This window comes from Perna viridis, chromosome 12, assembly GCF_037379345.1.
Source record: "Perna viridis isolate PV_CMFRI_1.1 ecotype Kerala chromosome 12, ASM3737934v1, whole genome shotgun sequence".
Classification (NCBI taxonomy): Eukaryota; Metazoa; Mollusca; class Bivalvia; order Mytilida; family Mytilidae; genus Perna; species Perna viridis.
The window spans coordinates 27,089,946-27,116,446 of NC_142456.1; the positions used below are offsets into that span (position 1 = coordinate 27,089,946).

At 33.0% G+C, this 26,501-nt stretch overlaps 2 protein-coding genes across 7 annotated transcripts in view; one reads left to right on the plus strand and one right to left on the minus strand.

Annotated features, from left to right (window-relative positions):
* The first annotated feature begins 108 nt into the window (after positions 1-108).
* LOC148601876 (dolichyl-diphosphooligosaccharide--protein glycosyltransferase 48 kDa subunit-like) lies at positions 109-22,653 on the plus strand. Its single transcript, XM_088556514.1, has 11 exons — positions 109-294; positions 6,667-6,777; positions 11,074-11,160; positions 11,963-12,066; positions 12,448-12,542; positions 14,343-14,436; positions 15,978-16,123; positions 16,635-16,782; positions 17,268-17,388; positions 19,026-19,132; positions 20,038-22,653. Exons 1-11 carry the CDS (start codon positions 150-152, stop codon positions 20,191-20,193), a joined length of 1,314 nt encoding a protein of 437 aa, XP_088412640.1. The 5' UTR covers positions 109-149; the 3' UTR covers positions 20,194-22,653.
* LOC148601877 (uncharacterized) overlaps positions 22,100-26,501 on the minus strand; it is a 19,277-nt gene continuing 14,875 nt past the window's right edge. For all 6 annotated transcript variants that reach the window (XM_088556519.1, XM_088556518.1, XM_088556515.1 and 3 more), the window contains 4 exons: positions 26,384-26,461; positions 24,913-25,166; positions 23,779-23,959; positions 22,100-23,171 (listed from right to left, as the gene is read on the minus strand). In XM_088556519.1, coding sequence (XP_088412645.1) covers positions 23,014-23,171; positions 23,779-23,959; positions 24,913-25,166; positions 26,384-26,461 — 671 coding nt within the window. In that variant the 3' untranslated portion in view covers positions 22,100-23,013. The remainder of the gene's footprint in view (positions 23,172-23,778; positions 23,960-24,912; positions 25,167-26,383; positions 26,462-26,501) is intronic.

Below are 26,501 nucleotides of genomic sequence, written 5' to 3' on the forward strand. Positions count from 1 at the left end.
GTCGTGCTTGTGCTTTACTATTTGTTTCTATTTTGTGGTCTTTTGCTACTCTTTAAATCGGTAGATTGGGTTCCTAAAATTTGATTACTGATCTCGTTAAAGCGCGTTATCAAACCACATCCAGTCTACCACGTCGGCAGAAAATAAAAATGGAGACTTCTCAGAAACTTGCCGGTGTTTTTCTTCTAGCGTTGTTTTCCTGCAGCGCTGTATTAGCAGGGAAGAAGACTTTAGTTCTTGTGGACAACTGGTCTTTGAGAGAAACACATTCTATATTCTTCAGAACGCTTCGAGGTAAATAATTGACAATTCGGCGTATTGTTCTCTAGTCATTTTTTGGTGAGAGGTGTACACCTCAAATGAATAAAATGAGGTAGGTATTGCCTAAATCAGCGGGCACCAAGAGCTTTACCATACATGTACCGTCTGTGAGTCTCGTTAAAATAAAAAAGGTCAGTATAAAAAAGGGGGGTCTACCTGGAAGAAAATGTTTGCTTCGCCTTGTTAATTAATGGGGAAGTTTTTTTTTCATGAAATGAATAACTTAAGAATTTTTTTGCCCAAAACTCCAACCCCATACCCCGTTTTCTCTCGCTCTCAAAATGGTCAATAACTGTATAGCACTTCGGCGTCTTCGCAATACTTAACATATTTTATCCTTTAAGGGCATCTCTAGCAACGTATTTTTCAGTTTTGGCCTGTCTGATCAATCTGTACAGATACTGGAAAATTGCAGTTCTCCACAGATGGTGGGAATATTTTACACATATCATGTGACTTAAACAAAATTCAGACGATAGCTGCAAATTCCAAACAAGAAAACGATTGCCTTTCCTATCTTAGAAAAGCTATGCTTCAATTTGGATAACATAATCGAAGTTATATTTTTTTCCAAGGCGGGTTAGGTTCTTGTCAACAGCGACGGTTGAACAGCAAAGATACATGTACGTACATCCACATGTTTCCCGAGCGTTTTAAAAACGTATTCACTTCTTTTAATTAGTAAAAAAAAATAGAGAAAGACTCAAAAACTATGAGAAAAGATGATTTTTTTTTTACTGAATCCTAATCTTAACCTCTGTACTTTTATTTGTTTTGTATAAGGAAGCGATGAATTTTCTCCGTAAGGACAGGTACTTTTTGTTACTTCCGGGACATGACTTTTTTTTTGTTAGTATATTGGGGAACGTTAAGGGAAATTTAGACAATACATATAATAACCGTAGAGCTCACACCGCTTCGCGATGCTCGCTAAAAACTTCTTGTTTAATTAATATGGGGTTGGCATTGCCTAAATCAGTGAGCACCGGCAGCTTAACCATACAGTACATGCACCGTCTGTGTGAGACTTGAAAAAATAATAAAGTACTTTAGTCTTTACAAAGAGGGGGGTCAACCCGGATGAAAATATTTGCTTTGCAAGTGCAATATTTTTATTTTTAGTTAAGCAGCAAGCAAAATCAAAATTTCTATTTGAAAATCTGACTTGTTAATTATACATTCCGTTGGTCAAAATAATATTCTTCCGATCAAGTTACAGATTTGACCAGTCAACGCTGATATTATTTATAAAAACAAAATTCAGACATTCTACTTTCCACTTCTGTAAATTATGTTATGTGCATGTCTTTATTTAATTATTACACCAGTGACAGAAAATCAAATGTCAATCATCTGCCATTAAGGATGGGGAGCCATATGGGATACAATTCATTTCCACTAAATAAATAGAAATATGCTAGTATTAGATTTATTAAAAAAAATATAGTACTGGACAAAAATAACTTTATAGAATCTATATTTTAGTATATTTAAAGAGAAATATTTATAGGTGAGAATTTAAATACTTCATTTTTAAGGCAAATAACTTCAAAATGATGTTTATCTTATTTCAATTCCTAATCAAATAATCATTCGATTGAAATTGATTAAGAATTGAAATCATTTAGAATATTTTAGATTAATTAAAATTGATATACTAGGTGATCTCAATCATTAGATTATTGAAACTTGCTAATTTTTAATTGATAAATATTTAAATATTCTTATACATGTATAAGTATTCGATGTACCATATTTGTGCAACTTATTTTTCATATGCATTAATTCTAACTTGGAAAATTAAATCATTTATACATTTGAACAACTTGATTAAAATCAACAAAAGCAAAAAAAAACTAAAACAAAAAATATCCATTCTGTACTGCATTGAAGGCAGATTTCTAAGCATCAGGGTGATACTGTTTAGTCTTCATTTTTTTATATATCTGTAAATAAAAAAATATACCAAATTAGCTTAAATTTGTTCATTGTGAAAATTTTCTAGTGTTAAATACTGCTTAACTATTAATTTCCATTGAATTTTTCTAAGCAGAATGTTTTTAAGATGAGGGAAAATATGTTTGATATTTTAATTTGTCAAATCCTCAGAAAATGTTAATTTTTTGTTAATCTGGATTACCAAAGTAAATTCGTATGACAGATGACGTATTTTGGTCACGTGATTGTTGTTTTGGAAGCTTTGCAAATGGCAGAGGATAAATCCATATCAATTGATTGGTTTCATGTGTATTTTCTACATTTCTAAAAGGGATTAAATAATATGGCATACAGAGGTTTTGGAAAAGTTGGAAATACTCTATGTTGAGCTGAAAATTTGAAAATTACCTGGAATATTGGTAATCTGATATTTGTTGTTTTCATGAAACAGGCCGGGTTTATGTCGGCAACCTCTGACCTCTAAGCACATGCAATCAGTTCTGTACAAAAAGGGAAATTAATAATACATCGAAACTAGGTATACATCAGAAAGAGGGTACAGCAGTATAATGGGGGAAATTTTTTTTCAATAAATGAATAACTTGAAATATTTTTTCCCAAAATTCCAACCCCATAACCCCCTTTCCCCTCACTCTCAAAATGGTCAATAACTTAATAGCACTTTGCAATACTTCACATTTTTTTTCCCTTAAGGTCATCTCTAGCAACATCCATTTCAGTTTTGGCCAGTCAGATCAATCTGTACAGATACCGGAAATTTTACAGTTCTCCACAGATGGTGGGAATATTTTACACATATCAAGTGACTTAAACAAAATTCAGACGACAGCTGAAATTTTCCAAACAAGAAAAGATTGCCTTTCCTATCTTACAAAAGTTATGCTTTGATTTTTATAATAGAATTGGAGATACATTTTTTTCCAAGGCGGGGTATGTTCTTCACAACAGCGACAGGGAAAAAGCAGAGATACACGAATGTACATCCACGTGTTTTCCAAACTTTTTAAAAACATTATCACTTCCTGCAATAAGTAAAAAAAAATGGTTTAGAGAAGGGCTCGAAAACTCAGAAAAGATGAATACTGAAACGTAATCTTAACCTGTGTATTTTTATTTGTTTGGTTTAAAGAGGCGATGGATTTTCTCCGTAAGGACAGTCACTTTTGTTACTTCCAGGACGTGACTTTTTTTTTTCGTTAGTATATTGGGGAACCTGAAGGGAAATTTAGATAGTACATGTAATAACCCTAGAGCTTGCACCACTTTGCAGTGCTCGCTATTACATCATTGTGCTTATTTATTTTATGTTGCACTTAGAATCTTTCTGTTCATATCAGGATCATATTCCACCTTTGTCTTTAAGATTAATAAGAACCCACCCAGGCAGATGGACAATCAGTTTTCAAATTTACTCAATGTTCTCTAGGTTTGCTGGCCATGTCCATTTAATTTCAATCAAATGACTTATCTGTAATTTATAGTGTGCTGTACTCAGGGTCAGTGGAAACCAATGTGCCCCTCCAGTTTACCTACATGTAAATTGTTTTGACACAGAAGTAACTTTCGTTCCTCCTCTTTACTTAGTTCTGTAACATAAAACCACACATTTTTTTATTATCTTTAATGTTTTCATCAGATATTTTCATTTTTTGTTTATAGTCAAAAAGCGAGGTTTTATCATTGGACCCCATTTCTGGCAAATTGACCTGCAGGATGTTTTTGTCTAGATATAACGTAATTTTGAATAAAAATACTTAAGAATGATTGAAGTACAAAGTTAAAAGACGTGGCTGTAAAATAAATTTTATACCAGATGCAGAAATTCCATTAAAAACATCCAAATTTGCTTTTAAATCCGCACATGTAAGATTCTATAAACACCAGAATCCTGAGAAACATATTTCCGAATAGCTGTCAGCAAATATTTAGGATTTTTAATGGCGCAATGAAATTTATTCACACATCATTTTGTCGAAGATAAAATATATTTGAAGATCATGTGGTGAGTATGAAAGTAGTATAATAAAATAAATTAAAAAAACGAAGGTTTTCTTATTTTTTTGTGATCATTGCTTTTGGAATAAAAAAAAACTTTTAACCTTTAAATGATAAAAATTTGTTCCACCATATGAATCCGAAAATGCAGCCAACTGTAACTTAAGAAGAAGATGTCAGCTTCTAGGCCGGATCACTTCATGTTTTAATTCGGGAATATTATCTTCCAAACAAGGTTTGTTGGGGTAAATTTGACTTCTTTTTCTTGTAATTATATATTTGTTGAAAAAAATTCTTAAAATGTCTGAATTTAAAGTTGATTTTTACACCTTGAAATTAAGGTCCAATGATAAAACCTGGCATTTTGACTGTAAACAAAAAATGAAAATATCCAATGAAAACATGAAAGATAAACATAAAATGTGTGTGGTTTTATGTTATAGAACTACTCTTTACTAAGAAACTTTTTGTGCACCATACATAAAATATATGAGCAAATGGCGGAGGGGTGCAGTCTGGAATAAACACTTCATTACTTTTTTTCCTCAATGAAAATCATTGTATGAAACAGTGATTGGAATTAAAATTTCGAGAATGGGCCATTTTTAATGATCTTCAGAATTTCAATATGCCATCCATTAACATTCTTTGTAAAAAATTTCCGATTTTAATGGGACATTTTCAGCAGGAATGTGATAAAAGCACATGGCCCCCTCTAATCCCAATCACTGATGATAGCTCGTTTTTTAGAGCAAAAATATCAGCAATCTCGCAGCCGTCTTTCTTAAACTTTGGGCATCAGCTTGTTTGACAAGAGAGGGAGAAAAATCAGTTGGCAAGAATTACTCCATGACCAAAAGGCATAAGATTTCAAAATTTCCTCAACAGTCATCTGGACTATAGTCTCGTATGAAATTTAATTAAAGGAGAAGACCATGTTATTGTGCAAGTCATGAATATCGAAACTTAAATCTGTTGAATATTCATGAAAATTAAATTGAAACGAAATAATTTCCATCTCGATTAATAAATTAATCGAGATTTATAATTAGGAAATTTGAATTTCCGGCGCCACCATGTATCGTAGAAATATTTACGGAATATTCTTTGTTTACATAGTATTTGCAGTACTTGCATCAGTAACAAACCGACTTAGTGATGTCACGAGCCAATCTGAAACTATGGGTAAAAATCAATAAAGTCTGACTATGATCTTCCTTCAGATAGGAGAGTTCTGCAAGATGGCTATCCACTTATATTTCAAGGATTTAGAACTTTGCATAGCCTTGAGCATTTTATAAAAGTTCATTTTGCATTAATTGTTATGTATTTTTGTTTACTTGGGTATGATTTATCATAAGAGCCTAACTTAATCCAAAGGTGCTCTAACCCTTTAATATTCTGCAGAATGATTTTTCTTGCCCCCCAAAAAACAATGCTTTCTTTGCCTATCTGATCCTTCCCCCTGGTATGGAACAGGTGTATAAGCCTTATTGTTTAGTTCTAAAGTATTAAATACAATATATAATGTGAAAGTTAGTTAGGGTAAAAATAAGATATTGAACCCTAAGGCCAACCCATGGAAGGAGAATTGTGCAAATTATGATGTTGCATATGGATGTAATTATCATCTTGTTATAGAGGTGTGTTGTAATCTCACCTTTTTCTGCCTTATATACAGTGTGGTATGTTCATTTAAGTACAAGTCCTTGTTAGAGTCAGGCAGTATAACAAAAATCTTAAACATGCTTGTCAAAAACCCATCAATCTTACAATATACTATAAGATCTGTATATACATATACTATCTGTACTTAAGTTAAAGATAATATGTTTGAAATGACAACAATTTAGTCTCAGCATCACATGACTGGAGATGTTCAATATTTTTTCATGAGAATGTAAGAAGAAATTAAGATTGGGATTTTAACTGTTAAATATAGACTGTATGTACCTGAAATGTTCAATTGCAGTGCATTTCAATGAAATTATAGTTCAGTTTACCAAAATAATAATGACAATTTTGTCTTTAATCCTTGATTCTGGTGGTAAAAATAGTCAAATTACACTTCCAAAAGTGTTGGTTAATTTCATATTTCACCCACTTCCTGATTCTTACAGAGACTCACACTTAAATGATTCAAGATGATTTTAATTGGCCTTGTGTGATCTCAGTTGTGTCGACTTATATTTTATGTTCAGCAAATACATGTAAGCTTATGTAATGTTAATTAACATTCAGATTAAGCATTTGTGATACTAAGTGATTGAGGATAAACCATTTTTAATGATTAAAATTTTTCAGATTTTCAGTGGGCATTAAACCAGTTATTTTTCATGTTTTACCTGTACTTCAGAATAAAATTATACAGTGTTACTTTTTTGTTTTCAGAGAAAGGATTTGAACTCACATTTAAGACAGCTGATGATGCCTCTTTAGCCTTGGTTAAATATGGAGAATTTCTTTATGACAACCTGATCTTATTTTCACCATCAGTTGAAGGTAAAACTGAAATATTAAAACTAAATGTTGGTTTGTTGTCTAAACAGTGATTTAAAAAAGTTAGTCATCAACTCTGACTTTCAATTTATAATGCAATCGATCTGTTGGAACAACCAGCAGTGTTTCCCAAGGTGTTCTGGCTTTTACTGGAGATTTGGTCCATTAATTTCTGAGGTACATGTACCTGTATTACTGGACATACTCACCTTTTACTGCACCAATTTTTTTTTAGAACAATAAAAACAGTTTGATAATTTTACTTTTTTCAGGACTTAAGTCAAAAATCCTTTGACCAACTGTCCATTCACTTAACCATCCCTCGCAGAAGTCAATCTTTGGTTTCTTTTGATAATTTTACCTTGAATGGCCCCTTCCATGTACTTCAGGCCCAGCATTATATTCAAACTGGTCCAACTGGTCGGTGCAGCATTTATTGATTAGTGTAGAATTGAGGCTTATTCCACATATAAATTCTACATCTTATCAAGCTTGACGGAGATATAGATGGTATCATGAGTTATTGATCAATTGTTAGACCAGGGTTCGACGTTAACTTTTATATTCATTTGTCCAGTCGGGCAAGTGACATATGTGATTCACTTGCCCGAAATATTGAAATACTTGCCCGGAACTTTGTGTCACTATATAGTGTTTAAACCAGAAACCCTTGTTTAATAAGACGTGGATGGCAAGAAACTGTTCAACTATAATGCAGATGACAGTGGTTTAACATAAATTGACCATTCTAACAAATGGACAACAATAACTATCTTCAATAGAATTTTATTTCTCTTTTTCTCTCATATTTTCGAAGTTTTCGATACAGATTTCTTACAGTTTTCCAAAGTAAGAAATTCCATAAATAAATCGCTATGTTCAATTGGATAACGAAAATAGATGCATCCGATTGGTTGACATTAATATCATACGATCTATTTTTGGCAAAGGGAAAATCAGAAAACTATCCAATGATAATCTAGGTCAGCAAGGTCGGGAAGAACGGCGAACTATACAGAAGTAATTTTCGATGTTTTAGAGCTGCGATGATCAGAAATAATGTAATTCGGGCACATATTTTTTTCACTTGCCCAGTCGGGCAACTTTGATGTCGTTTTTACTTGCCCAGACCGGCGATTTACTTGCCCCGGGCAATCGGGCAACCGTTAATGTCGAACCCTGTAGACCACCCTGTAAGGAGGAATGGTACGATGGTAAATAAGGAAAAACAAATAAGTTAATCATATTTTTTCGCAGGACGGAACTATTTTAAAAGGCTGCTAACAGACGACTTGTCAAGAATTTTATTCAAAATTATATATCAGACTCTTGGCCCAGAACAGAAAATTTCCGGACCAGTCGCAAAATTAAAGGACTTTTGCCAGTGTCTTGGGAATCACTGAACCAAAATGGATTGATAGTACATGTATATATATTGATAATATACGGTCATTGACCGTATACATATATAAGGATAATTAATTTGAAAGAGTGAATAATTAAAGCATAATCATGAGTGCAGATGAACACCTAGATTTAAGGTGACCACTAGTAAAATCTTAATGTGTTCTAGGCAAAAGAAATTATATCTGATTTCGGTTATTCACAAATACTAATTGATTATCCAACCCTACTGGGTGATTTGGGCAAAATAGTCGCCCTGGTGTTGCTCACTTCGCCCTCAGACGACACCAAAAGCAAAGTGAAGTCACCCTGTTCGAGAAAATGAATAGACCCTTTTTTGTGCTAAGGGAGGGCTAGCCGATGAGCATGTGTAGAGCATGCCCCATTAACACTTCTGTGAGGAAAATTCTTTTGTTCTACCCAAGCCCTACCTCACGGAAGTGTATATTGAGCATGCTCACCCAATTACCACAAAACTAAAAGGGTCTATTGTAATAATTTTCAAAATGTATCTAATAATCGGTTACAAGGAAGTATTTTAATCACTTTTTTGTTTCAAAAGTTCAAGACAGGATACAGGATGAACAGTCTTTACTTCAGCTTACGATAACTCATGTTATGCCGTTCACATTTCATTACAAAACATGCAAATTTGACGTGCGGGTTCTTTGGACTTCGGTTAAATTTATCTCATTTGATGATACAGTAGAAAACCCGAAGCATTTCTTTCGATATTCTTGTTTCATAACAGAACAGTCAATTCTCCATTTTGACGGAACATTTCTAAGCTGGAGATGAGTTCGTACAGACCACTACAATTTCAATATGTGTCAATGAAGTTCCAGTCTTGATTTGTCAGTAATAAATTTTTGATATGATTATTGATAATCTTGGTCAACTTATATCAAGAGACTGGATATTTTGAACAAAAATCATTGTGGATTAAGTGTGGGCAGGAAAAAAAACAGAAAAAAATGAAAATTCCAATAGAATTTCACTGCCTGAAATTTTCTATTTCAGTGCTGCTAAAAAAGACAAAATCAATGGGACAATGCATTGCAAGCTTTGCTTTACTCAATCATATATTAATTTTGCTCTCTTCTCCCTAGTGTCTCTCTGAAAGAGAAGTCACTTCTCCCTGTTTTTTTTTCAAGTAGATTGAGCCCTGTATCCTATTTATAGATTTTTTCCCTTATTTGTTGCCATTGTCAACATAAAATTCTATTTTTTTGTAAACGGCAGATGTATATTCATGTTGCAACGTTTTGTGACATTTTAGAGGGGGGAAATTCCAAATTTATTTCAGTGTGAATAATCGAAAATTTTTACACAGGTAACATTTTGTTAGTCACCTTCTTTCCTACCTTTCATAAGCTGTCTATTGATCATCTCGTCATTTTTAGGGGAAAGCGAAGTGGGAAAAAATGTAATAAACATGTCGTATAATAATAAAACTTAATTTAAAACATGATTAGTATTGCAGTACTTGTATAAAGGCAATAATTGTGCATTTACTTGAAATAAAGAAAGTATATAATTTGGCAAAAATCTGAAAAAAATACTCAGCAAAGCCTCATGTTTTTTTTACCCTTATTCAAAGCCTCCGCTGTATGATGTTTTTTTTTTTAAAGTCAATGAACTGTTGTCTATTTATATTTAAAAAAAACTATAAGTACTATAGACCTTTGACTTCAAAGACAACAGATTCATTTTTGGAAAAAATTGACACTAACTTCCTGTTTACCCTGACTTGGTTTATGTTGACATATTTTGAAAGTTGACATTTTCATCGTATTTTTTCAGCAACTATTCATTACAACGGCTTGAAATTTTAATACATTCTTCCTTAAGACTATGCCATATGATGGTGTCCATTTTTGGAAAAATTTTACAACAACTTCCTGTTTACCAAGGACTTTCTTTATTTTTTTACATTATGTTTTTGCAAGTTGAAATTTTCCGCACTCTTTCAGCCTTCACAACTAACTTTCCAGTTCACAGACCCAAAATACAATTTTCTGAAGTTTTTATATAGTGGCTGTTGGCCTGTAGTAGTTAATTTTACAGGCCCACTTCCATTTTGGCAAGCCTTGGGCTTCGAACTACTGCTTAACTATGAAGACTGCACTTTTCTCCACAACTACTCATCACAACAGCTTGAAATTTGAACACATTCTTTGAAAGGTGGAATCCATTTTCAGAGAATTTCAAGAACTTACCGCAGACTTTGTCTATTTTTTTTACTTCATATTTTTGATAGTTAAAAGATTTGCTCACATTTTTCTCAGCAACTACTCATCACAGTGGCTTGAAATTTTTACTCATTCTTTCTGTAGATCCATTTTTGGAAAAAATTGACATCAACTTCTTGTTTAACGTGGACTTGTGTTCTGATATTGTGATGGAATTATTGAAAGCAGGGGTATCACTAGTGAGCCGTTGCTTACAGATTTCAAGAATCAAGAATCTTTTGGTATGGCAAATGGTTGTTGAAGTTATAGTGTTTTTAGACCATGCATTATTATTTGACTGTCAAAATGAAACAGATTGAGGACTAGGAAATTATTTATTACCTGTGTCACTCCAATGGTGAAAGCAGGTCTCATAGCAGCTTGACTTTTGTGTGGCCATACATCTGTCGTGCTTACTCTGTGTATCAATTTGAACTTTGAGCCATTTTTTCCCACAGTATATGCTATCTTTAATACATCACTTTCGGAAAGCTGTAACCCACACTGTAGTTTTTAAACTGGCTTTGTGTTGACATACATGTTCATATTGAAGATACTTGTGTGCTGACAAATATGTGACAGTGACACAGGTCCTAACATTTACTGGTCTTGTTTTCAATATTGTATTAATTGAATATTAATTTTGTTTTTTTTATAAACATAGAATTTGGTGGATCAGTATCAGTAGAAGCTATTACAAGTTTTATCGATGGAGGAGGCAATGTCCTGGTTGCTGCTAGTTCTAATGTTGGTAAGGAAATATTATAGGAAAAAAATTTTCCGATAAAAATGTTCACGGTCAGGGACAAAAAATCAGAGTTGGTCGAGGTACACAGTAAACACTCATTTTTTTTTTTCTTAATGTTTTTATTAATCCTGTAGAATTAAAGAAAATAAATATTGTAAAAATAAACAAATAGAACTTTTAATCAAGAACTAACTTGACTACACCACAATGCTGAGGAATGTGGAAACTAGCTAGACTACACCACAATGCTGATGGAATGTGGAAACTAGCTAGACTACACCACAATGCTGATGGAATGTGGAAACTAACTAGACTACACCACACTGCTGATGGAATGTGGAAACTTAACCAGACTACACCACACTGCTGATGGATTGTATGATTTCTAAAGCCCTGCTATAAAGAAGAAGTCAACAGCTAACTTCTAAAGTTCAGACATACAATTGTTGTTTTTACTTCAAATAGTAATTGACATACCATACCAGCGATTTACATACATTAATCATGGTAGTTAGTAGTGAAATAGGTCATGTACATGTCAGTAGTCTAAATTTGTTATATTTAAAATTATGAAATATTAAGCAGAGTTAGAAGTAGTAGCCTGCCCGCCAGCCTAAGACTGGCTGATTTTAGCAAAAATTTATATAGCCATATAGTAAATATATTGAAAAATTGCATTCAGGACTGGCTAGAATTTGAGGGAATTTCCTACCCTGTAATTAAATTATGATAAAGTTTAGATCCGCTGTAAAATTGATAAATCACAAAATGAAAATAGTGAATTTTTTCCCTCTGAACATTTCAGGTGACAGCATTAGAGAGCTTGCTACAGAATGTGGTGTCGAGTTAGATGAAGAGAAAACTGCTGTGATTGATCATCTTAATTACGACATGGCTGATCAAGGAAAAGTAAGTCTAAGTTGTTTCCCTTGATCAATATATCACTGTTGTATTCTCTAGTAAATTTAAGCACTGTACAAATTATTTGTTGTAATCAAAATGAAGTAAGGTAACTGTTCCCCTTCTATACAAACACCAGTTCTTAGTCCTAACCTAAAATTCAGTTCTTCTACTTTTACAAACAAACAAAAACTCCAATTTTCATAGCCATAGTAAATTTCTATATCACTCAAGATAAACCTATGTTGCTCAGTACAAATTTCATGCTGAAATGAAAGGTCCAGTAAAAATATTGAAGTTTGTTGGTGTTTGACTTATTTAATTGCCACCTATTTTATTCCCATGTTTCATTTTGCTATAACTTTATGTCATGTCTGCAATCTATTGTAGCACACTTTGATAGTTGCTGACCCAAAGAATCTTCTTGATGCTCCAATGGTTGTTGGAAACAAAATTTCATCACCTTTCCTTTTCCGAGGAGTTGGGTAATATATTTTGTCTAGTTTGTCTTAGTGATTATATTTATCTTATTTTAAAATTTATATTGAGCAGTTAAATGTTTATTTTGTATTTCGTGAAAATTGCCATGGTTCAAAAAGTTATTTAAATAATTATGGCAGCAAAAAATCAATAGTTTATGAAGAAACAATGAACAGTTTTAGCGTGCCTTCAGGTAATGTGGAAATGAAGGAAATTTCATATTGAGGTGCTCCCATACTGAAAAATTGTCAAAAAACAAAAACAAATTTGAGGGCAACTGTCGAAATTTGGAACAACAGAAGTTAAGAAAATAGTGAATTATCTTACTTCTGCCTTTGTTGATTTGTCCTTTGAGAATTCTTATCTGTATGTTAAAATAAAGATGGATCAACTTACACTCGAGTATAAGTCAATTGGCCTATAAGTCGTACCCCCCCCCTTTTTTAGTCCAAAGTTTCTAGAACCTAGTCTTGACCCGCTTATAAAGCAGACTGATTTCTGATAGCTGCATTGCTAACATTCCTTGATTACAATGAGTATACCTATTTGTTTTGATGACTTAAATAAACATTTTAATACTGCCATTTTTTCATTCATTCTACTTCTGGTAACCAATAATCCTTATTAAAGTCATACGTATAGGGAACAGCAAAGAATAAAATAGAAAGCATACGATACTCTAACCACTCATTTTCGAAGATATTTCAATAAGTTAAGAGGTTTTATCTTAAGGAAAAATGAATACATAAAAAGAATTGTCATAATTAACTAAAATATTTATATTTTGTCATGAATTATGGTATGTTATTGGGACATGTATCTTAAACATCTTTGGGTTTTGGCTATTTGAGTGTACACAAGTAAATATCAATACACAAATTGGATAGGTAGGAAATATGAATAAAATCATAAAAGGCCAGTTTTGTGGCAAAAGCCACAATAAAGACTAAACAGTAAATATTCTTTGACTGCATCATATTTTAGCTATAAAAGGTAGATGTAGAGAGTCTCAGAGGTGTTTACTTGTTAGGATTTTCGTTATTTTCTAAGCATTTTGACTGCAAATTACACTCTATGGATTGTGAATATCTCCATAGTACCTTTGTCCAAATTTTAGAAAGTTCAGGATTTTACGGATCATTTCCATAGATTATTGTGAAAAATATGGATTGTTATCAAGCAGTATATACAGAACTGCAGTCTTCCTAAAACTGACATTTACAATTTAATATTGGGGTAAACAGTGCCTGTCTGGCTGTTTCAATGTTGGTGTCTTGCTCATGTCAAAAGTTTTAACCCTTCCCAGCAGTTAAAAAATTAGTCCCAAAAATCTGACTATACGGTAATTGTGAGTGTGTCCAGAGTTAGAAATAGTAGCCTGCCCGCCAGTTCGAGACTGGCTATTTTTTGGCAAGGCTGGCTTATTTTAGCAAAAATTTATATATCTATATAGTAAATATATTGAAAAATTATATTCAGGACTGACTAGAAGTTGAGTGAGTTTCCTACCCTGGTGTGTCATGTACAGCAATTTTAAATGTAGGATCCTGATCTTGATGACAATGATATATATGGTCTAGAAATGTGTGGCAATGTTAATATCAGATCAAGGTCAATTTTAATCATGATGCGAGAATTACAATATCTCATTTCTATTATATTTGAAAACTATTGAAAATCATGGAGAAACCTTTGGAAAACTAATTAATGCCATGTTTGAAATACATTGGAAACCTTCATAAAATGAATCAACAAAAATGAATTGTGTATTCTCTTGAACTAAAAATTTTTTTTTTTATTCACAGAATGGTAGCTGATCCAGAGAACCCATTGGTTCTTAATGTACTCCATGCCTCATCCACAGCATATTCCTTCAACCCAGATCTGAAGATCGAGGATGTAAGTTCTATGGGTTATTGTCATCATTTTAGGGCATGCAATATTGAGGTTCAGGGCAAAACTAAAAAATATTTGTTTGCCATAGCCCAACGGACTGGTTCTTGTTCGGCCTAGTATATGCTTGTGCAAGTAAAATCATCATGGGTATAACACTGCCCTCCCTGTAACCAGGACTATGCATCAAAGATGCTGGTGCCCTACAGTATTCACTTTCTTTGTATGTCTGTACATCTGTCCAATATATTTTTAACATTGAAAGCTAGAAGTATACACAGTGCCAGGTGGATAAAGGAATACTCCTGACATGTCAGAAGAGACCCGGCACTGTCATGGTCTAATCTGAATGGTTCCCTATTTAAGAAACTAAATTTTTCTAACCTGAGAAAAAGGCCAGGCCCACCTGAATCCACCTAGGATTCAGTCAATACTATAAATTCACTTTGTAGTCAGTTGCATTCATGTAAATTTAATTTGTGATGTTTTATTGGTGTTTATTTTTAGTTAGATGTAAACACAGTAAACTGAGTTAAGGAAATTGATTAAGTTCTGCTCCAATGCTGCTAAGTATTAGATGCATTAAACACATATCTTACAGTTGTCACACTGAAAGTTAACCAACTGTATATTTCGGGCAGTACTAATCACTTTGGCTCTTTGATTAGGTTAATCAATTGAATTATTTTTGCAGTTTTGGTATTCAATATATTTCTTTCAAAAATAAAACCCTATGTACCGACCCAATATTTTTTATGTCACTCGGGCTACCTCAACAAAAACAAACAATTTTTTCGATGTGGCCTCTTAAAACTAATATTTCTGGTATTATTAGCCGATTATTGTGAAATAATAGAAATAAAATTTAATGAAAGGAAACCAAATTGACACCTTGTCATGTAAATTAATCTAATATCAAGATACTTTTTTATCCTCTAACTTTATGGTACGGTTCAATCCAACAAACAAAAACTATAAGAATAATGTAGAATTTCCCTACTTCGTACCTTCAATATTGCTGCTGTTTATACTCCACTCTGAATGTACCCTTGTCCTTGTTTCAGTCCATAACATTTTTTTCTGTCAAAGTTTTCTCGGAAACTCATCACAGTGGCTTGAAATTTTAAGACATTCTTTCTGTAGGTATGCTGTATAGGGGGGGGTCTGTTTTTGGAAAAATTTGACAACAACTTACTGTTTATCAAAGACTTTGTTTATCTTCCTTCTATCATGATTGAAAGCAGGAGTATCACTAGTGAGTCATCACTCTCAGAATTCTTGTTTGTTTTGTTTTATGCTAATTGAATTTTATCTACATGGAATTTTGCTAAATGAAGGATTAATCTTAGCTTGATTTACAATAATTTTGTTTCAGTGATGCTAATGAAGACTTCAAGCTTTAAATATAGTATCAGAAATTTATTTAAAGGTAATGAAAGCAGTACAATTATTTCCAAGTTTACAATACGAAAACCTGATAATATTATTCTGCAATACCCGTTAATCAGATGAATTGTCTATGACATGTTTTACAATGTACCTTTTAGTACCCCCATGCTGTGGGTAAGAACACGCTACTGGTTGCTGCCCTTCAGGCCAGAAACAATGCTAGAGTAACCTTTGTTGGATCTCTGGACTTTTTCAGTGATGAGTTCTTTACATCACCTGTACAGAATGCCATTGGTAAACAGAGGTATGACTGGAGTTTAGACATTGTACATTTTTTTTACTTGAAACTCAAATTTCTTACATGTTTATTTTATTATTTAAAATTATTTGAAATACTATAAAATTTGTCTAAAACCTAACTCCTTCAAGAATATTGGAATCTTACATTATGGTATCCCAGATTTCCTATTCTTGCACCTGGAAGGGTTTGATTCTTTTTTTTTACTTTTAGAACCAGCTTTGTGCTAAGTAAACAATATGCCAAGTTAGAACACTGTGCTTGCCTATATACCTGTGTATTTCGAAGATGCAATAAAACTTATGATTGTGTCATCACAAATGTCTCTTTTTTTTTAAAGTGGGTAAAAATAGCAGTATCTTTGTCTCAAAGGTGTGATAAAGAATTATAATACCAAGTCAAGTTGAAGTGAGATACATTTAAGGTCTGTTGTCATAATACACATTGGCTTTTTCTTAAATTGTATAAGTGTAATGGGTCTTATCATTTTGAGTGATATATTGATATATCATTGTAGATTTGATAAGTCTGGAAATGAACAGCTGGCTTTCAACCTTGCTGACTGGGTCTTCAAAGAGAAAGGTGTACTTAGAGTGGGAACAATTAAACATGCCAAGAAGGGAGAGAACTCTCCACCCAATGCCTATACCGTCTTTGATGAAGTGGTAAGTAGAAGTTATCTAGTCATCTAGACTGCTTTATCATTACTGTAAATGTATTATTTTTATTTTTATAGCAGATTCTGTCATGTGTTCATATTTGTGGGTATCAATTTTGGAGGTTTAAAACAATGACTTTAGCAGGTACAATTTTTTGCTCTTTTCAGTCCATTGCGATAAGAGCAAAACTTTTTCATTATAGGTATCTGTGCAAGTACTTAATACCACAGCCACTTGATATTTTTGCAGTACAGTGTAGCTTTATATAGATATTGTGTGAGATTTGATTTCAGGCTGTAAGCCATCAGCTTCCTGGTTGATTTCAGGTTGTAAGCCATCAGCTTCCTGGTTGATTTTAGACTGTATGCCATCAGCTTCCTGACAACTGTCAAAATGTTGTATTTTAGTAGAAATACTGTATGATTTTACTGAGGATAAAGCAAGATTTCTACTTTGGCTCTTATAACTTATAGTTGTTTTGTTAATTTCAGGATTACTCTGTTGCAATTGACGAGTTAAAGGGTGGTAAATGGGTTCCATTTTCTGCCTCTGATGTCCAGCTTGAATTTGTCAGAATCGATCCATTTGTCAGAACTTCCCTCAAAGCTAAAAGTAAGTATAGTAAAATCTTCATCAACTTAACTCAAAAGAGTTTGAAGGTTTTCTTATGTGACTTTGATTGCTCTAGAGAAAAATGGTAAATAGGTCACATTTTCACATATTGTGAAGGTACTATATTTCCAGACTATAAGTCTATATATATTTTTTTTTTTCAGCAAAGTGTCAGCCTTGACTTAGCGTCCACTTCGACTTATATAAGGATTTTGAAAGAAAAATGTTCATCACTAATGCATTTCATTAGCTTTGTTTTGTTCACTTTTGATTGCTTTCTTCAAAATTTTTGATAAACTGCAATCAACAAAAGCCTTCACTCAAACAGTCAAACCGGCGATTGAATTTGAATATAATTGATCATTGCAGCTATCCTTTATGAATGAATATGAAGATGTTAATAAAGACTCTGAAACTTTGAAACCGTTAAAATATATAAATAAACTCTAAAAGATATGTTAACAAAACTCTTCTTTAACTTGGAAAACATTATCGAGTGTTTTGGAGTTATCGGTCCTTTCATATGCAAATTTATACTCATTTACTGTATGTCGTAACATTCGCATGTGGCTCAAATTATAATTAGTTAGGTGTTATCTAAATGGCTAATTGCAACCAAATTTGCAGGTAACAATTATTTTTTTTTGTATTTCATTATACCAGGTATTATTGTTTACTAATTACTGCTTGTAATTGTGACCAATTCATCAAATGAATTTCCCTCTTATTTCACACATTGGTGCCCACGTTTGACATGTTTACGATTTCATACTCCTGATGATCTATGGCTTCGGAGCCATTGACACGACATTGAATAAAAATAGTTGAACTCGTGAACAAAGTACACTAACAAAAACACAGATATCAAATCAATTTAGAAATCTTATACTTAGCAACATTGCTGGAATAATATGCTGTTGAAAACAAACCACTCAACTCTTGATCTCCGCTGACACTTACAATATAAATGCATACGTTTGACCCTCGACTTATCTGTTGATTTTGACTTATCTATGTTTTTTTCATCGATTTGGGTCAAAATTAGACAATACAACTTATACTCCACATCGACTTATAGTCTGGAAAATACAGTACTTTTATTTCATCTGTTCGTTGACTTTGAGTTTGTTGATTTATAAACAGGAAATATCAGATTTCATTGGGAATATAAATGTATGATTCATCTGAAAACGAAAATCAACTGTATCTGATGTCAGATAATGATTGAGTACTTTTCTGTCTAAGAATCAGGCAAAATGTGTAGAAGGTTTGGCATCTGAAGGAAAAAAGACAGAGATTGTATTGCATTATTCAAGTTTTTACCTCATAACCTGCATAAATAACCATTAAAAAAGTTTGTTGTTCGAAGATATTGATAGGTCAATTTTAGTTGAAATGCACTATTGAAAAATGGTAGGAAAATTTTCCTACATGTTTTTCCTATATAAATGATAAAAGAAGACAAAAAATATGTACGTCACATGTGCTTCAGGATGAATTTGAATGGTAAGATTTTTGGTTGTGTTCTTGTTGTATTGAATGTATTTGAGACAAAGAAACAAATTGAGAATAATGATGTGCCACCCATTGCCTGATTCTTACACGAAATGGCTCTTAAAATGTATATTTTATTATAGATGGAAAGTTTGCCACATCCTTCAAGCTGCCCGACGTGTATGGTGTCTATCAGTTCAGAGTAGATTACAACAGGATAGGATATACTCACTTATTTAGTACAACACAGGTAATTTAAATTAATTAAATTTATTAATTTCACTGGATCTGCTTTTCTAGATGAAGAGCAAAAAAAAATTTGAAAAAAATTCAACTATCTTTTTATATGACCTCAAAAAATGTTGTATATTGGTATGGTGCTGTCCGTGTCAGCTGTGTTGTCGGCATCTATAGACACTTGGTTTTCATTGGATAACATAAGTTGTGGTTCACCAATTATTTAGAAATTTTTATATGATTTTACTTACTACTAAAGAAAGGTTCTTATTTAATTTGGATTTTGTGGCCCGTACAATTTTAGAAAAAGGAACCAAAAACGGTTATAGGTAAATTACAGTCACAGGTGGCTGCACATCTGTCAATTTGCAATAAACAATTAGGAGACAGGTAGACGGGATGTTTGGACACTAATAAAGCCACGCAGACTGTAATTTATATAAAGGTTGGCAATTTTTCATGTCCGATTTTGGAAAATGGTGGTCAGTCATTTGCAAAATTTGTCGGGCAGTGACTGGCATTTTTTATCGTTTCTAGATCCTTGGTCCATGCTGTTCAGGGTTTGACCAATGCGATGGTGTCATGCTGTGCTCTTTAAAGCTATTTATTGTGCTTATTGAGTTACCTCCCATGATACAACTGAAAAATTGTGGGCTAGATGAACCACTTTAAGTTGACTCTCAGTAGTATAGATAGCCCCATTTGGCTATATACATGTATGAATTGAAAGTGTCTGTCACAATTGGAAATGTGGTCTTGAATATAGAAAAATTAACAAGATGGTGTAAAAACTTATGAACCACCTTATGTTGGAAGCCTTCAGAATGACTGACATTAAGTTTCATTAAATCAGTTGCTTTTATATGGATACGTGTATTGTGAGGGTTACAAAATGTTTATTTTTATGATTTTTTTCAGGTATCTGTGCGACCACTTCAACATACACAGTATGAAAGATTTATTTATTCAGCATTCCCATACTATGCCAGTGCATTTTCAATGATGGTAGGAGTTGTCCTGTTCAGTTTAGTATTCCTACATTTTAAAGAAGAACCCAAGGAAAAGAAGGATTAATGAAATGCTTCATTAGACTTATAAAACTGACCTATACTTTAGTTCCGTGAATGTATGTCAAGAGTTCAGTTTTCCATTGTTTAAGTTTTTTATCGGTTTAACTCACCTGAAACTCATTACAAGCTTTTGCTATCACTAATTTATTGAAATTGTAGATATATGTATCATGTATGAGGTAAAGCTTGATTTTAGGATTGGTATGTGTCTATTTAGATATCTAAACTTCAGAGTTACTTTTTTCACTAGAATAAAGACACTATACTGTCAAAATTTAATACGAAACCATAGTGTTATAACTGATCCATTACTTTTGTTTTGTTTAAAACACTGATACATGTTCATGTTAATGTATTGAACATATTTCCTGTTTTATATAAAATTGAGATTTTACATTGATAGTATAGTATTTATGGAGAACATCATATGTTGTATTAGTTTCAGATGAATTTTAACTTTGATTTTTCATTCATTTCATTTTATAAGAATTCCACATTCATGAATGCTTTTAATACAGTTTTCAAAGTTTTGTTAAATTTTTGACTAGCATACAATAAAAAATGAGAGAAAATTTTTTTTCTCTTTACTTTACTCTGCAGATTTCTGATTTACATTCCACTAATTTGTTTTATATGAAAATATTTACAGGGCATGTGCAATTAACATTTAAAATTTATGTTTTAACTAGTGGGGGGATTCTTTTTGTAACACTTTTCTCAGTAACTACTAATTGCAGCCTCTTGATATGTGTGTTCCTTATTTAATTCATGTAAATTGTTGTATCATCAGATTTGATGCATTTTGCATTGTTACCAAGTTGTAGGCAGTCAAAAGACCACACCTCCAAAAAATCAACTTTTATTTTTGGTCTGAATTCAAACATTTTTTTTATTTGAATCCTTATGAAAATCCCTGCATGCATTCATCTATCAGATTCCAGATAGCTCTTACAGTTTCCAAGTTATAAGGGGTCAAATGGACCACTACCTCAAAAAATAGGCTTTTTAGCCCACCTAGCAGGAGGCCATCACTTGGCATTAAGTAACAGTGGCATTATTAACAATTTTTCAAACATCTAAGAAACTACTGAAAGGATTTGGATGCAACATAGCAAGATTGTTCCTTAGGGTATCTTGCTGATGTTATTACTTTCAAAAATCTTCCTTTCTGAAGCTACTGAATGTATTTGGATATAACTTGGCATGATTGTTCCTTTGGGGTGTCCAAAGTTATGCTGTGATTTTTCATCCATTGAACAAACATGGCTGCTGTTACTCAAAATAAGATATAGGGGTCAGACAGCAGTTTTTCCATACATCTCCAAAACCATGAGGTTTAACTAAAATTCTAACAAGTAAAAGTGTTCAGCATGTTGAGAACTATAACTGAGGTCAAATTTTGGTGCAAATCTGTTGACCCATGTTGGAGTTATTGCCTTTTTTTGCACATTTTTGGCTATTTTTTTTGTCATTATTTCAAAAATCTTCTTCTCTGAAACTTCTATTCAGAATCAAATTGTTCCTTTGAGTATTCTGCATAAAATGATCAGTTAAAATTTTTGAAACATTGAAAAACATGGTCACTGAGTCTGTGTAGGTGTCAAAATACATTTTTTTTTGCAAATAACATTGTTAACCAATTTTTACACAAAAGTTACAGGCATTTTAAGTTGTTTTTATACCCAAACTTCTTTTCAACTTGACAGGGTTTCATTTAATGTTCCATTAGATGCCCTGTTTTTTTACTTTTGTTATGTTTGACTGTTATGTTGGCAGTTTGAGAATACTTTGCTTTCATTCTAGTCATTTTTGCTGTGTATAAGACAATCTTAATTTGTTAAGAGCGACACTTTCTATGTCTTGATATTCCCAGGGAAGGAATGATAAGATAGTGAGATACAACATTCATACACAGTATTTTGTATAACTTTATTTTTTTCTCTAAAACATTACTGCAAAGTATTCAACAGTGCTATAAAAAACAGTATAGAAACAAAACTTTCAAATGTTCAAAAAATTAACATGGACAATTACATTTGTATAAAACATTCTTTACACAGATCAAGTCTTCCTCATGTTAGAAAACATGCACTGTCAATTATTGTATGTAAAGTAGCTGCAATGCATAGCTATTTTTTAAGTAAGACTTGCATAATTATAATGAGTTTCTAACGAGTGGACCATAGATACCATAGGTATCTGTTGACTCGTGGTGTGAAGGATTATTCAGTATACATGATGATCCTTATTTGGACTGTAGACTAAAATCAGGGCATGTGGAACAGTCTAGTATTTGTTTTTTTGTTTTTGTTTTTTGTTTTTTTTTCTAATTGTCATCTTGTAATACTTTGTTTGCTGAGATCAACATTATGGCATTCAAATCCTGTTCTATACAACTAAAAACTTTCCATTTACATACAATTCTGGAACTAAAAAGCTTTTCTATAAAATAATGTTTATCAGATTCTCATATTTTGTTATCCTTTGAAATACAAGTATATGTACCAGCATAAACAAATTATCCATTGAAGTTCCTTTTGAGTCTTTAAAAAGAAGTGCATAAATCTCTGGGTAAAATTCACACAAATTACAAGATTTTTTTCTTTCACTCAGGTTCAATTACGTACGTGCCCTCATAATTCATTTCAATAAGATCTTAATTTACTTTCAGAATCAAATTACTTCACTTTTATGACCTAAAAATCTACTTTTGAAGATATTTTTACTTCAAAAGTAAAAGTACAAACCATGCAATGAAAATGAATGTGAGCAAGGATCCTATTTCAATTGACAATTGCTCGTCATCAATCACTATTTTACAGTTTTATATATCTCTTTGTTGTCTGTATGTGGGTTTGTTCTTATAGTAATTGTATGAGATAAAGAGGATTACAAGAAAAACACAGGCTAAACAGACTCCTACAACAACTCCAACAACTCTATTCTGGTTGATGGCTTCTTCAATATCTTGTAATTTTTTGCCTGAAAAAAAAAACCAACGTAACATTTTTTAGATGTAAAAACGAGAATTAAAATATAAAAAATTCACGTTCTGTGGGTTAGATACCCCTGCTGAGTGAATAATTTTCTGAATTAGGCAGTTCCAAGAGAGTCACGTACCCTACCTTGGATTTTTTTTCAAAAATTGATACAGTTTTTATTTATTTTTTTTAAGACCTTGGTAAATACTCAACAATATTCTGTAGATCCACAAATATTGACAGTCAAACAATTTCGTTATTAAGCACGTACTGTATTAATAACATTATAAATGAATATAATGCATGATTTTACATTTTTCAGGAGAAAAGGTAGGCCCCCTATTGTAAATCTCTTGGTCTCTTACTGTTTGATCGTTTTCCCATTGCCACCCACTTGTCAATTTGCCAAAATTATGAAAATAGCGTACTTTTGTGTGAAACATGTATTTTTTGTGGGCCCCCTTAGGTGATTCTCGGGATCATCCACATACCGTTCAATTAATCCACGAGGGATTTCAATTTGTTTGTTAGAAATTAAGTTTCCTTCTAAACCCCCAATTAGGGGGACGCCGATGTACCATGTGTATAACCCCAACCCTGCTACTCACTGTTGTTGTTGGAAACTGTTTGGAACTCTCCATTTACTGGTTTATTACGACATTCAGAAAGAACGGTCATGTTGAAGCCATAGCTAGTGCTTGGAGATTTTGGATCCTCCAATACTGAGATCATCAGGGTTTTAGATTGGGTGCACCATGCGCCATAGATGTTAGAGTAACAGCTCAGTTCCTAAAACGAGTAATTAAACTATTTAATCTTGCAATTATATATAGATCTTTGAAGGGGGTATGAGGGGTGGGTACATGTCCTCATGAATGAGGATTGGTATTGCTATTATGCCAGATTCATCACGGGACGGTGGTCTAGAACTCTCTTATATTTCTTGATGAAAATGCACAATCCTGATAACACTTTCTCATCTTCAATCATTATTAACAGTTTCAAATTTTTGGTAGGGTATAGGTTTTTAAATTTTTCTGTAATTATTTATCATTGTTATCATATCTTTCATTGTTCATATAGACTAGCACAGTCGAAGAGAAAATGTACGTGTATTTCATCTTCGACCACATCACTACATCTTTGACTTATTCTATGTCCGGGAGTATTATATCTAACTCTCTCTATAAGTAAATGGTGAGTAGATATGCGAAATCCTGTTAGAGCCTGTCTTTCTTCAAATTTTTTTAACAGTATCAAGATATTTTATGCAACCAAAGTTGGATTAAAAAGTAACACATCTACATAGTTTCCCTTCAGAGTCGTCTATTGAGATTATTTTTCAATATAGCAATTTTAAGTTTTCTGCTGTCATTTGGTTTACCCCTGTCAGAGGATATATTTACTAGCTGTTCTCTCTGACGCAACTATTTATACAACTAACTACTTTTAAGGCCATGCTCTGTGAAAACTAATATTGGTAAGAAATCATACGAGCTCTGTATTCCAAGTATAACTGTTAGATCTCTAACTACATGTTTATGGGACAGCAATTCGTGTCAGTAATGATATATTTCTACATGTAGAAGACATAATACTAGCTAATTAGGTGGATCCGGTTGGATAGGAGTCCTGGGGTTTAAACCCTTTTTATAGGAAAATTTTGTTTTCGTGCAGAAATGTTCAAAAAAATAGCATGGAACCTCCATTTAAAAAACCTCTGGATTTGCGTCTGACTGTACCTTTGTATTTTGCCCAGTAAGATCGTATGATGTTCCGGTGAGGAAAACTTTAGCGACACAGTTACTGAGAGATGATGAGGTCACGGCTACGCAGAATGCTCTGTAGGGACATTCGTCAGTAGTGTCGTCCATAGCGTTGGCCACAAATGTACAGACACCATCTTTGGCACTGCCTTTGGAGAAAATGTTGATTTTATCTTCTCTCTTAACGAACTTGGCTTCCCCACACAGTGTGGATCCAGATCCCATGTTGACTGAAATAAATTGAAAATAACATGAAGGGTTCAAGCAGGACTGTTGTGTAGAATATGTAATGATCAGTGGAACATGTCCACGCGGTACTACCCCATTGATGAAGTTGCTTGTGTTGTGTTAGTTTTACCATCCGTTGGTGCGATATATAGACAATTAATAACGGAAAGAAACCAAAATAGCTTAAAACGTATGTTCTATCTATAAAGCCTAATCAATTTATCCGTTGGTAGTCGAGATAATTGCAGTGAAATTCGGGTGGACGAAATGGGGGACGGACAAGGTGATTCTAATATATCAAAGCTCGTTGTGTGGGACAGGGGTATGATATAGATTATGACAAAAGGGGTACCTGTAACCAAATTTAAATACGAATTTTTACCTTAAAGGCAGCCTAAGGGGGAAATTTTCTTTTTATCACACACACAATGTACACACGATGTGTAAAAATTATAGTGATTTTTCAGAGCTTGCCGTAACTACGCTGACTTTTTGTACCGCGCTAGAGTTCTTACAAATAGTCTTCTGGAACAGGATTTTGTTGTTATAAAATTGAAGTCATCATTACACAAGTTTTATGGTCGTCACTTTGTATCCATCTGCACCATGAGAACCGATTTGTTCAATGTGTCATAGTTTTCCTTTTCTCTTTCATCGCTTACCTTACTGGTATACTAGTCCGAACTTCATCTGACCCAGCAACCCTCCTCTTTTTCGTTTGGATATTGATATGTCGGGTTCACCAACTCGACATACCAATATCCAAATAAAAAAGAAGAGGGTTGCAAGGTCAGAGGAAATTCGGACTACTGGTGCATCTGGTTCATGCCCCCAGTATTTAGTGGAGTCCGAGTTGCTCATTTACTTCTGTTTCTTTTAACGTATTATTTTTGGTTACGTTATGTTTTTTGTTGTGTGTGTCTGTGTTCTCTGTCTGGTCGTTGTCCCCGGATTACGTTCATTTGATTTCCGCAAGAAACTTGGTTTCCTTGATTACCCTTTCAAATATCCTATTTTGTAAATCATAGAAATGAGACAGTTTTGTCCTTTTTAACATTTGGCTGCAATATATGGTATAATCTTGAATCCAATCAAGTAAACGTCTCTCATTTTAAGTAATTGCGTATAGCTTGGCCAATCCGTTTTTGTTTTGTTTTGTTTTGTTTGTTTGTATTTTTTTTAAATATTTATTATAGCATTGCATGATTTCGAGTTTTACCATCAATCTGTGCCATTGTCAGTCCGAAGATGACGGAAGAAACAACTAAGTACAACATCTTACTGCTTGTTTTTACTTCTGGAAAAAAGATATAAAATAAGTTGTATTAGATTCAAAG

Coding starts and splice junctions, on each gene's coding strand:
- LOC148601876 (XM_088556514.1), top strand. CDS start 150: ATGGAGACTTCTCAGAAACTTGCCGGTGTTTTTCTTCTAGCGTTGTTT. Junction 17,389..19,025: donor AACTTCCCTCAAAGCTAAAA/GTAAGTATAGTA, acceptor ATTTTATTATAG/ATGGAAAGTTTGCCACATCC. Junction 19,133..20,037: donor ACTTATTTAGTACAACACAG/GTAATTTAAATT, acceptor GATTTTTTTCAG/GTATCTGTGCGACCACTTCA.